General features: G+C 50.2%; 1 protein-coding gene across 2 annotated transcripts in view; it reads left to right on the top strand.

Moving 5' to 3' along the window:
- The window catches only part of FGF18 (fibroblast growth factor 18), a 65124-nt gene extending 58863 nt beyond the window's left edge, over positions 1-6261 (top strand). For both annotated transcript variants that reach the window (XM_058849130.1, XM_058849131.1), the window contains one exon: positions 5955-6261. In XM_058849130.1, coding sequence (XP_058705113.1) covers positions 5955-6221 — 267 coding nt within the window. In that variant the 3' untranslated portion in view covers positions 6222-6261. The remainder of the gene's footprint in view (positions 1-5954) is intronic.
- The last annotated feature ends 6874 nt before the right edge of the window (positions 6262-13135 follow it).

Below are 13135 nucleotides of genomic sequence, written 5' to 3'. Positions count from 1 at the left end.
GGTGTCTCTGTGGTCAGGATGCCTTGTCATAAATCCAGGACGCTGAGCACAGGGATGCTGCTGCCGGATGTGCCGCGATAATGCCCCTGAAACGCAGGGGATGGCTGAGCACTGCTGGGAGCAGCTTCTGCCAGCGGCACTGCGGGCTCCGGCAGCACTGTGCTCTGTTGCTGCTGAAGATGAATAGATCACACGGACACAGGTCGAGGTGTGGTGAAAGAAAGAGAACGTTTATTTTTCCTCCCAGGATTTATAGGCTCCTGACCACAGCCAGGGATGGGATGGTCAGGATAACACTTTCTCACTGCACTGGCCATGAGAGATGTCCATCACAAGACGTGTAACAGAAAGAATGTACACATATCTATGTTTACAGTTACTGTCCTGGGAAAGTCTTTAGAAAACCATGTCAGCAAGCTCAGAAGCTGAGTTTTCAGGGCGACAGTGCTCTCCTCCCGTCGTGTTTTCTGACCTGCCTTTGGAAGGTGGGTGTGTGTCTGGGGGGAGACGGGCAGTGCTAAAAGCTGGGACATTAACGCAGGTCCTGTCTTGCCTCCTTCCCCCTGGGATTTTCCAAGCCATGTGGAGCGAGTCTGGAGGAAGCTCCGAGCATTGCCCCTCTGACTTTGAGCTGAGCTTGTGCCAAGCTGCAGAGAAGGAACTTCCTGACAGCCACACGTCGCTGGGCACTGCTGGGGGAACAGCTCTGGGGCTGCCAGGGGTTATCAGCGGTGCTTGGGGCAGCAGCCCTGGGTCCTCAGCTGGGCATCCTTCAGGAGCTGCTCACGGGCATTGCTGAGCCCGCTGCTCCTGGAAACCCAAGCCTTCCCTGCTGTCAGTGCTGGGAAATTTAGGAGACACAGGGCGGGATTTCTTCTGTGTAATGCAATGGGTGAACCTACCAGCGTCCGAGGGAATTTTCAGCAGCCCTTTGAAATGATTGCTGAGCTCAGTGGGTGTGCCTCGTACCTGAGGGTGGCATGAAACCCAGCGTGGTGGGGTGCCCGTGCTTGGGGACCCCCTCTGTCTGTCTGTCTGTCTGTCGGTCTGTGGAGGGGGAGAGGAGGACGGCTGCAGGAAGGGTCCGTTTTCCTTGTTTTTCCAGGTTTTCCTTGCAAAAGCCTGGGTGCGTGCACCTCTTGGAAACTTTTGGCTTGAGCGGTAGCTTTCCCCGCTCCGGGATTTTTGGGAGGGGGGGGCTTGCTTCCCTCGCAGAGGGAGATGCTCTCCATCGTACGGAGGGCTGGTGTGAGCGCAGCTCCAGCCTGGGGGCAGGAAGGTGACAATGGAGACTCGGCCCCTCTCCCTTGGAGCGCTGAGGCTCGCTGTGCCTGTGCCAAGCCGGCATTCCTGGCTCGGCACACGCGTTTGGTGGCGTTTGGGGTTTGTTGTCATTTGCAGCACATCGCCAGTCGCTCGCCCAGAGAGCTTCTAAATGCAGCAGCGCCTGAGGAGGGGGAGCGCTTTAACCTAAGCTTAGCTAACAACAGCTTCATTTTCCCTGATCGTTGCAAACAGAGAAACTTTTCCGTCCTGGAGGCTTCTCTCCCCGCTCGGCGGTGTTACCCGAGCTGCTGGCAAGGGCTCATTCTTGCTGTGAAAGCCGAGGGAAGTTTGGCTTTTCCGGTGCCCACTGCGCCAGATTTGCGAAGCGTAAATGAGAAAAGCTGCCCTGGGCTCCGTGTGCCATAAAGGGCTGCTCAGGTGGCCGGGCTGGGCTCGGCAGGCTGCGGGGGAAGGCGGAGGCGGCTGCTGCACCTGCTGATGCTTTGGCTCGGGCTGGTGGCACAGAGCGGCCGCGAACTCCCCCTGAGCTGCAAGCTGTTCGTGGCAGGAATGCCTCGCTCCGAGGAGCTCTCCTGCTACGACAACAAAGAGCTCTTTGATCCTTTCCATTTGGAGAACTTAAAACGAGAAAGCCAAACTACAATAAGACCAAGTTGGGTCATAAAAAGGAGAGCAGGAGCACCAAAGCGCTCCGGAGTGTAATTGTAGAAGCAGCAAATGCTTTGGCACTTAATTCTGCTTTAGTGTCAGTTCAACATGTTTCACGTTTAAGACTGGAGAGCCCCTCGCCAAATGCTCTGCACAAACAATGCGGGGCTGCTCCTCGTGTACTCACAGAGCCCCTGGCTGTGCTGCCCTCAGCTGCACACAGAAACTCAGACCTGTACTGGAGGGTGAGCCTCGTGTGCCCTGCTCCAGCCCTGCTCTGTAAAAGCTCTGGCACTGCTCAGGTGCCTGCCTGGCGCTGGGCACCGACCCTCTGCCAGCGGGGCTGCTGCCCAGCCCTTGTTGCAGGAGATGCTCTGCTTGAGCCAGCCCTTGGTGCTGCTCAGGCTGTGCTTCCCCTTCGCTCTGCACAGACCTGGGCCACACCCCAGAGCTTCCCCTGCCAGGTGGCATTTAGATCAGACATTTTATAAGACATTTATCAGAAGTTTGGCTAACAGATACTACATCTTCCCAGAGCTGTTTGGGTGTGTTTAAACCAAAACATGCTCTGAATGATTTCTCTGCAAAGAACTGACCTGCAAGGTGGCACGGCCTCGTTGCATGGCCAGGCAGCAGCCCCTGGGCCAACACCAGCAATTTGGGCTCTGCCTTGCAGAGAGCCTTTGCAGGAGCAGCATTGTGCCTCTGCTCTGAGCAGGGAGCGTGCCTGGAGCTGCTGCCAGTGGGATGGTGAGGCCAAAAGGCAGGAGCAGCCAGTGGGCACACGTGGGGCACATGAAGCCCTCATTCCTGCCATGGGGGGGACAGGGATGTGGGGCTGGGTGTGAGACCTCTGCTGTCCTGAGGCCAGACCATCACACTGGGCCAGATGGCCCCTGTGCAGCTCTAGGGCTTTCCAAGAGCTTCTTTATTGTCAGGAGTCAGTTGAAAACACAGAGCTGGGTGTTTTGGAGGGTGAGTGCTCCGCAGGGTGCATCCCTGCCAGCACAGGGTGTATGAAAGGTGGCTTGGAGCAGCTCCCAGCTGGCGTTGGTGGCGAAGGAGGCTGCAGCTCTGGGCCGGCTACACCAGGAGCTCCTGGGGAAGGGTGAGCCCATGGCTGGAGCAGGGAGTGATGCTTGGCCAAAGCTCTTTCCCTTTTCCCTTTCACTCCCCTCTCTTTGGAGGAGTGAGGAGATGGCTGACAGGCCAAAAGAGTGATTTACTATGGCTTAAATAGGGAACTAATTAAATTTTAAATGTTGGGCACCTGATACTTAAAAATTACTAAAAACAAATTGATTTTTCCCCTAATAGATAGCTGTGGGTACAGCTCTTCATGGTGGAGGTAACTTGTGTGAATGATTTATCCTGTTGGTGATCATAAGAGAAACTGTAAAATTATCTTGTCAGTATTTGAAAATCATTTGTGTGCCTGTGACGTGTCTTAGCACATACAGGAATGCTCTGTTTGGGGAAGTGAGATCCTCATCCTGATTTATCTCTAGGTACTTGTAAATGTTGCTGTAATTTCATGTTATCAAACCATTTAGCTCTTCCTCTTCCAGAACGAAGTTATTTTATCTCATGCACCTTGTTTACTTCAAATTAGCCCTGAGGTTGGCCTGAAGTTGCACCTTGTTATCCCTCCACCTCCTGTCTCCGTCTTAGGCTCTGTCGGCAAATTTGAAGGTATAAGTAAATACTTTTTTGTTATTAATAGAATAAGTTCCCCCTCCAACACACGTTTTCTTTTCATTCCAGTCTTCATTTTCTGTGAAAATCTGACATTGCAGTACAAGCGGAAACCTCCCAAATTGCATGAAAAACCCTTAATTCTCCTAGCAACAAGGTCAGGGCTCAAATCCAGTCCCTTTCCACAAGCATGGGGGGGAACAACCCTTCCAATTACCTGCTCCCCCTGAGGTATGGATCCGGTCGGTTCACAGGCACCTGGGTTTGGGTGGATTTGAATCCCAGCCATGGTATTGTTTAAAAATTCTCCACTCACTGGGGAAGGGTTTGTAGTGGGCTGAGCTCTGAGAAACCTGGAGCTGGTTTTATGGCTTCCCATTGAAATCTGGTGGAACCCTGTGGTGTTGACTGATTTCCCCCTTTGCCACTCATGTGGCTTTGATCAAACCCAGGACTTGGAGAATGACACCCCCAGGAACTGGAACCACTGAGCTTTGCCCAGTTCTGCTGTTCATTAAAGCATTTGTGAGCTTCCAGTTGTGGATGGTAAAATGAGGACCTTTGTGCCTGTCCAGGATGGAGACTGCTGCTCCTAAGGCAGAGCCCCTGGATTAGCAGAATTGTTACAAAAGTTGCCAGAATTTGCCCTCGTAATGAGACCTTCCCTGGTGCCGAGAGCCTTGAGGCAGAAGCCTGCAGTGCAGACTTCAGGGCAAACATCGCCTTCTGTCACTGGGATGGAACCACAGCTCTGCTAAAGGCATTGAGTCCTGGAGGAATGGCTGGCCCTGGCAGCTGGTGAAGACCAGCCTGGCTCTCCTCTGCTGCTGCCTCCAGCCTGGTCATGGTGCCTGATGGTTCCCCCGTGTCTGGAGTGTTTGTGGCTCAAGGTGCGGGGAAGCCTGTGCAGCATGATCCGGAGGGGTTCCCTCCTGTTCCATGGTCCCCTGCCCTTCCCACAAACTGCAGCAAACTCCACAGGGATTGTGCAGCATGTTTGAGGATGGCTCCCCTGGAAGGGCAGGCAGAGCTGTCCTTGGGGGAGGGATGGTGACCATGCAGGGCTCGGCTCCTCGCCCCAGTCTCGTGGCCAGAGGAGCCCCTGAGCAGAGCTGGGGGCTGAGCAGCAAACACTGTTGCGGCTTCCCTGCCCCCAGGACGTGATGGCTAAAGACTGAGAGGGTCTGACAGTGTTTACTTTGGGTGGGCAGGCTTTAATAGTAGAATATGTAGGCCTGCAGTTCCAAAAACTCTTTTGATTTCAGTGGGGAGCTGAATTGGGCTATTATGGAAATCCTTGCGTTGGCTTTGCTGAGTGTTAATTGAAGTCCTGTGGGTCGGTTCATATCTACTTATCCTGTATCTACTGCTCAACATCTTCTGATGCACAAATCAAAGTGCAGGTGCACATGTGGCATTCTAGGTACAGCACCAGTAACGCAGCAGTTAAAGGGCAAGATGTTTTCTGGCAGAAGGTTATGGGTGAGGAGAATTTCCTTTGTGCTCAAGCACTTGAAGATGGAGTTGTCTGATGCTGTCACTCCCTCCAGTGCTGCGTGCTGAATGCAGAATCCGTGTTCTGCCGTGTTCAAAGCCCAGTTCTGGGTCTCTGGTAGTCTTGATCTCCAGGCTGAGCTGAGCCTGGTTTGGCTTCAGGGCTCTCCAGGGTCCCAGGGACCAGAGTGGGGCTGGGGACCCCTGCAGCTCCAGCACCCCTGGGGCACCACGTGTGGTCCATCTGCCAGGGGCTGCCCTGGGATCACATGGGAAGAGAGGGCTTTCAAACTGCTCTGGAGGCTTAGACTGAGGCTTGGAATAGTTTTAGTGGGATTTGGGTAGTTGTGGGTGAAAGCCCATAAGGTATTTCAGAAGTGAGGGGTAGAAGGGGAAACGCTGCTGTTTGGGCCATGTGAGATTCTGGGGTTTGGGTTTTTTTCTGACTAATATGATGTTTCCCTGGCATGAGTTCAATTCATTCTCTCTCTCTAGTGGAAAAACGCAAAGCTGGATGTCTTGCTTTGCTTGCAGTTGAAGGCACTGGACTGGATAAACTTAAATGTTGTCTTTGAAAAATTTTTCTCCCCTTGGATAAGAGTTTTTTTAAAAAAGAAATTATGACCTCACACTTTCATGCTTTAACTTTTTTTTTTTTATTTCAGCTGATGCTTGTTATGGCTCTTATTAACAATGTTTGAACCAAAAAAGAGGTCCAGATGTGATGATTTTATTTATGCCAAATTGAGTTTTGGTCACTGAGCTTGCATTTGGATTATTTATTTTTTCTTTTCTTTTTTTTTTTTCTTTTTTTTTTTTCCTTTTTTCAGCCTGATGGCACCAGTAAGGAGTGTGTCTTCATTGAAAAAGTCCTAGAAAACAACTACACGGCACTGATGTCTGCAAAATATTCAGGCTGGTATGTTGGATTCACCAAAAAAGGGAGGCCACGGAAAGGGCCCAAGACCCGGGAAAACCAGCAAGACGTACACTTTATGAAGAGATACCCAAAGGGGCAAATGGAGATACAGAAACCTTTCAAGTACACAACAGTCACCAAGAGGACTAAGAGAATACGACCCACCAACCCCAGCTAAAAATAGACAAAAACAGTGTCACAATAAGAAACCACAAAAAGAAAAAAAAAAAAAAAAACTGCACCAGAGGAATATTTTTACATTAAAAATAAGGAAGAAGCTCTATTTTTGTACATTGTGTTTAAAAAAATAAAAATAAAAAAAATTAATAAAAGACTAGATGGCAAATGCTGGGGAAAGCTGTTCGGGATTTATTGTGACTTGAAAAATGAAATGAACTGCTCTATTTAAATTGACTTCTTGTTGTTGATGACACACAGGTGCTTATTTTGCTTTTTTTGGAAAGGACAACTTCTCAAGCATATCCCCAGAGGGAAAAAAAAAAAAAAAATTAAAAATAAATAAATAAAACCAAAGAAAACCAAAGTTCTTTCCCAAAGTTACTGAGACCCTGCCCCGCCAAGTGCCGGTTGCAGTAATCTATTTATTGCCTGCTGCCCGCCGGCCAGGACAGGCGGCGGGAGCTGCAGGGATGAGCCCATGGAGCTCTCGGCGCACCAACCCTCTGTAACCCTCCTGACGACATAGGGAGTCACGGCTCCGTGATCCTGCATCCTGCTCACTTCTGGAGAATGCTGCTAACTACATTCAAGTGACTACAAGATGACCTAGTACACCAATGATAAGGGAATATTTTAAAACCAGCTATATTATATATATTATATATATATAAGCTATTTATTTCACCTCTCTGTATATTGCAGTTCCATGAACCAAGTATTACTGCCTCAACAATTAAAAAAATTATTTAAAACATATGTACATATTTTTGCTGTTCACACTTCTTTCCTCTCCCTGAGTAGTGTTTTTTTAATGCATATTTGTCCTTTATGCGAGGCCAGCAGGAAACGTCCGGGGCAATTTCCCCACTATAAACTTCATTGCTGATTCTGTAGTTCCTCCTGTTCCTTAATGCCATCTTCCTCTTCCTCCCTGGCTGTTGCCACAAGGAAGAGTCTCAGTGGGGTGATGGTGGGCTGAGTGTGAGGGAATCCACACCGGTGTTTTTCGAGAGCAGCATATTTGATACTTTTCATTCCAAGGAATATTTCCTAAATCTGTGGAAGCCAAGCAGAAAGTAAATTGGAGAATGAGTATCTGGCTGCATTAACACATACTTACGTGTGGCTTGTGTTTCCTTCATTAGAGCTTTTAGAAGGGCTCTTGCTTTCAGCTGTTCAATTCAAAATTGTGCCTTTTAAACCTTCTCCCTCAGCCAGACAAATCCCTCTCCCTTGTCCTGCATGGTTCACCCAGCTCATCCAGGGATTTGTTCCCTGGTCAGTCCAGCCAGCTTTCCTTCCAGGAATTCTGCCCTGGATATGGGGGATGTAAAGTGCCCCACAAACAGAAAGTGGGGAAAAGAAGCAAGGTGAAATATCTGACCTCAGATTTTAGCTGGAATGGCAATGGAGCCCACGTGGAGTTTTAAGGAGAAGCTCACTTGGCTTTTCCTTCTCTCTGTGTGCAGACATGGCTACAGTCCCTGGTTACAGCCAGGGCTGGAAATGCTCAAAGCCACTGAGAAAGCTTTTTCTTGTTAATCAGGAGAATGACTCTCCCCAGAACAAGCTTTCCCAAGATAACTTTGAGAGCTGCAGCCAAATCCTGCAGATCAAAGCTGTTTGGGAGATGGTGCAGATAAGCATGCAAGCTTGAGGATGCTTATCTGAACTAATCTCCAAACCTTGCAAGCCTAGAGAAAAATGAGCAGTGCTAAGCAGGGTCACTCCATGCTGCTCCAGGAGGAGCTGGGCAGCTGTACAGGTGATGCCTCATGCCAGTGAAGCACGGGTGGTCACACAAAAACCCCCTGTCCCAGGGGATTAGTGGGACCTGCTCTCCTGAGGCACCTGGAGACAAGCACAGGAGTAGGACCCAGTGCTGGAATTGGTTGGTGCGGGCTGGAAGGCTTTGCCAGCTTTGTCTTCAGATTGATTCATGTGGGAAGGATTTGGGGAATGTTCAGAGGAGTGCTAGGGTGGAGGACTGGGAGCAGCTGGAGATTTGCTGTGTTAGTACCTCCATGAGGAGACACCCAGTTGATTTCCAGAGTGAGAAAGGCTTTATGGGTGTCTTTTTTCTCCTTGAAATACTGCCATGGCCCATGGCCCTGATGGTTTCTGTTAGAACATCATGACTGTTAGAACGACAGGGTTTACTTGCCATTGGAGGAGTTTGAAGGGGTGGGGGCAGTGAAGGCTGGAGAAGTCTGGGCAGAAGGGATCTCCTCTTCCAGATGGTGGCTGGGAGCAACCAGGGAGGATGTGCTCCCTGTCCCAAAGTGGGACATTGGTACATGGGAGTGAGGGGCCATACGATTGGTATGCAACTGGGGCCTCAGCTCATGTCATCAGTTTACAGGAGTATTTCCTGGACAGCAGTGGGACAGGCTCCTCAGGCTGTGGAAAGGCAGCATGGGGAAGAGATCGATGCTCACTTGGATTAGGTGATGCTGGAGAGTTTTGCTGGCTGATGGTTGATGATACATTGTTTGTATTTGAACATCTGCTTTCAGGCCTTATTAACAACAAAAACAGGGGAAAAGGTGAGAAGAATTTACACCAGGTGCCCTTCAGAGGACCTTCACGTTGGACAGAAGGGTGCTCTGGGTAGGAGACATTCAAAGAGTGAACAGAAATAGGGGAAATCCATCCTGTGCCCAGTAAGGGACAGCCTGTGCGTGGGGCACATGGTACTGCTGCCCCAGGCTGTGCTCAGGGGTCGGGCTGGGAGCTGGTTAGAGGTGGCTGCCAGCAGCCCTGCTCGACAGGTCCCTCTCTGACCTCCACAGCAGAGAAGTAGCTGGTCTGTGGTGTTTAACCTCACTTTGTCCTTTCAGAAAATATTCAATTGCCCTGAAATGGGTTGAGGTTTCCATGAAGGCTTTGCATTTGATTTACTTTATAGTTGGAGATTGTTAATGAGGATTTAATTGCTATACTGGGATTCTCTTCAAGAGAAAGGGACGCAACACTCTGTGATGGCATTAATGTGTGTGGAGCTCTGAGTGGGCATATTTTAACCTGTACTCTGCTTAATTTGCTTTAACAAAAGTGTGTTGGAGCTACTGCTTCAGAAACACTGCTGGATTTGCCACACTTTTGTTGGCTGAGATCAGAGAGGTGCAGGCTGATAATGCCAGGCTGGTTTTGTCACATGCAGCAGCCACTGAGTCCATGAGGAAAACTTTGTGGGTCCAAGGAAGTTCTTTGAGCATGTTGCACAAACCAGAGCTGTTTGATGAGACCTTCTGGGTGTTGGATCTCCCGTGCTGTCCCCGTGAGGGTGAAGGGTCAATGGTCACAGCTCAGACAGGCTCAGTGTCTGGTCCAGGCAGGGCAAACCCTTCACCATGGTGGTGTTGTGCCCTGCCTGGGGCTTACCACTGTCTAAGAGGACAAAGAGTGTCCTGGTCCCTGTGCAAGGTGTCTTCCAGACCCCTGCCAACCTGCCCTGGCCCACAGGGCTGTCAGTGGGTGGCTGAGTTCACATCCCTGCAGCTGGAGCCCAGAAGTTGGTGTGGTCTTTCCTGCTCAGCAGCAGTTTTGTTCCGTGTCTGCCTTGTTGATGCAAATGCAGCTGCCGTGGCAGGCTCTGACCTGGAGCGCCCCACCAGAGCCCGATGTGCCCCTCTTGGCCAGCACCTGGCTTTTGGCAGCAATGCCCAAATTTCCAATGCCTGGAGCACAGGCACAGGAAATCTCTGTTTGTTTCCTTGTGCTGTCCTTGTGGTGTTTAGCCCAGGATCACCTCCCATGGTGCTGGGTCACACGGACAGGTTGGATGAACTTTTTGCAGGTGTGAAGCAGCAGGGCAGCCTCCTCCAGGAGCATGTTTGCAGTTTTAGCACCTGCTCAGGTGTAGCCTACCTGGGATAGGAACTGATCCCTTCATCTGCACCTCTTACACATCAGCATGTGTGATATCTGTGCAGTTGTAATTATAACAGCTTCTGGAAGCATGGCTGATCCATCCTCCAATAAATGAGGTGGGACAAGGGGAGAAGGAAGCAGTCAGGTCAAAAACAATGAAGTTCTGGGTAGGGGTGCTGCCCTAGTAGCTCAGTGACAAGAAGACCAAATTTCTATGTCCCTGGCTTTTGGAGTTGAGGCCTGTCCACTCTCAAGGTATCAAACACTGCGGGTTGTGTCTGCTGCGAGGCAGAGCAGGTATATTCCAATGCAGAATTTCCTGGTGTTGTGCCAAAGGGTGGAAGTTTATACTTAAGATTCACAACAGCTGTTTAAAGTGCCTGTGTCTCGTGCCAGCCATACCACCTGAATGGCCAAGGGATATATATAAAACTTCAATTATTTTTTGAATGTTTGTTGTTATTCATTTGGAGACAGATGAGAGGAGATTCCTCACAAATGATGTAACCTATGTAGACTGTTATTTCCAACAGTGTGAGCTGAAAAATTAGGGAGGAAAAACCAGGTCAAACTGAAACCTTTTTTTTTTTTTCAAGTGAGACAAAGTACTGAGTGAAGTGATTTGGGTTTACCAGAGACATTCAATTCACTCTATGAAGGATTTCTTTAATTTCTTTAAATACATGTGATTTCATAGGGGGGAAAAAAAGAGAAATAGGCATTTCAAAAGTAAAAAACAATTATGTGATGTGTAAAAAAGTCTCCCCTGCCTATTTGTCAGCTGAAACTGATTTGAGCCTCCCATTGAACCTTCAATCCTATGGCAGTTTTCTGTGGAGGCTGCCTCTCTCCATTTGCTGAGGCCTGAGGATGGAACGTTTTTCTGGAGCCCACTGATGGGTGCAGAGCCCAGACCTTCTCCCTGTTCCACCCATTCCTGGTGCCCTCCTTCTGCACGCCCCCCCCCCCCCTTTTATCAGAAGCTGAATCCTGGCTGATGGGACCAAAGCTCAGAACAATGCTTCCTTTCTCCCATGGCATTTTAAGCTTGCAGTGCCTGTGTTAAGGTGCCAGCTCAAGGAGATCTACGCTGTGAGCATCCTCCACAGAGTCCCTGTTCCTCAGCAAGGTCTGGCACATACTGGGGGTTCTATGGCCGTCAAGATCTGTGAATTTAATGGTTACTGACACCAACAAGGCAAGCTGTGAGCTCTGGGCTGGTGGTGACCAGTCCCTGACTGTGTTTGTTGTGGGTGGGACTCGTTTCTGCTCAGAAAATTATGGAAAGTTTAGTACAACCAGTGCAGCATGAAGGTGGCTGACACCTGCCTGGGCAAGGGCTGATTCCCAGCCTTGGAGTAGACTAAAGGGTAACTGTCTCCACGTCCCGGTGGCTGCCAGGCTGCAGGACCCGTGGCTCAGCCACAGGAAGCATAACTGAGTTATGCTGGGTTTGGAAAACAACTGGTTGAGTTTCCCAAGGCACATCAAACCCATCTAAAGAGAGATGAATTGGTCTGCTCAGGCCTAAAGGATAGAAAACACTGCCTTTGTTTTGAAAAAAACAACCGCAGAGGCCAGGAATAACAGAAGACGTAACCGCACCAAAGCCTCCAGTGGGAGTTTCCTCCGGGTTAAGCAGCGCAGGCATCCTGAGGTTCGCAGGGTGTTTTGAGGGATGTCCTGGATGCAGGACAGTGTGGCCCAGCTGGGGGAAGCACTGCAGGTGATGCTGATGTTCCCCTTTCCAGCTGAGGCCTTGTTCCTCCCTTGGGATGTGTTTTCATGGCTTGTGCAATCCCAGTCTTGGAAGGACCATTTTTGTTCTGCCAAAGAGGAAGTTCTGAACCTGCTTTTATCCTGAGTGAATGCAATGAGCTATGGCAATCATGGGAGAAATTTGTAATTGAGAAATTTCACCCCAAAACTTTGCAACTTGGGGATCCAAAGGCATGTACATGGGGTACACCACTATGACTACCCAGGAGAGAGGTGCTGCCAGAAACTCTGGCATGGGTGGAGCAGTGAGGGTGCAAGGGAAAGGCTGTCCCCGAGTGCTGTGAGGCTGTACAGAGTCAGCAACCCCTGTGGTGGCTGGTTTGGAGCTGGCTGGGAGCAGAGCCCACGGTGGCCAGCTGGGAGGTGACCACAGCACAGGCCTGGAGCTGCTGCCAGCCTGAGGGGTTTGTGTGTGAGGCTGGAGGGAGCGCCAGCAAGCAGAGGGAAGGCAATGGTGTGCGAGGGACGGGCCATGGCCCAGCCAGCAGGGCCTGAGTTCCTGGGAGGTAGCACATGTTGCTTTGATCAGATGATCGGATTTGCATGAATCAGAATGTAAAAATCTTGGCTGGGGTTTACAAAGGAGTCTAGAGAAATGAGCTGCCTCTTTATCTGTGTATCTGACACAAGCACAGAGTGAAAACCCTTCCACTCCTTGGTGGGACCATTTCCCAAGGAGAGACAGCTATGCAGAGCTTAGATGTTGTTTACAGCCATGGCAGGCTTTCGGGCTGTGATCATCTCTGCTCAAGAGCTTTCAAAAGGATAAAATGAGCCTCCCATTATAAGGGCTGAAAATAATCCTAAATGAGTAACACACATGCAGCTTTCACAGGCACACATTTTGGAGCCATTGGAAATGTTGGCACATGCAAACAAACAAAAACACATGTCCCAGGCCTCTGGTTTTCATAGATTTCTGCATGCCATGACATTTGGGGGGGGTGGCATTGCCAAGAGCTAACGAACCAGATTCCCAGGCTTGACTTGCAGAGCTGGCTCAGGGACGCAGGGACAGAGAGGGGAGGCCTTTGGGCTGGGGACAGGCTCTGGGGACCACAGCACCACAGGAGAACAAGCACAGGCTGCCTGCCCATGGGGTACAGGGCAGCAGGGAGGGCTCATCCCCATGGGGCAAGGTGGGCAGTGGGGAGGTTCTGGAGCAAGGTGTGCGATGGGGAGGCTCTCTAGAAGCAATCTGATACCAGGGATCTGACACCCAGCTCCTCTGGAAGGCAAAGAGGTGATGGAGAGAAATTG

The sequence above is a fragment of the Poecile atricapillus genome, chromosome 13 (genome assembly GCF_030490865.1).
Source record: "Poecile atricapillus isolate bPoeAtr1 chromosome 13, bPoeAtr1.hap1, whole genome shotgun sequence".
Classification (NCBI taxonomy): domain Eukaryota; kingdom Metazoa; phylum Chordata; class Aves; order Passeriformes; family Paridae; genus Poecile; species Poecile atricapillus.
This window is presented reverse-complemented; position numbering and strand designations above follow the sequence as displayed.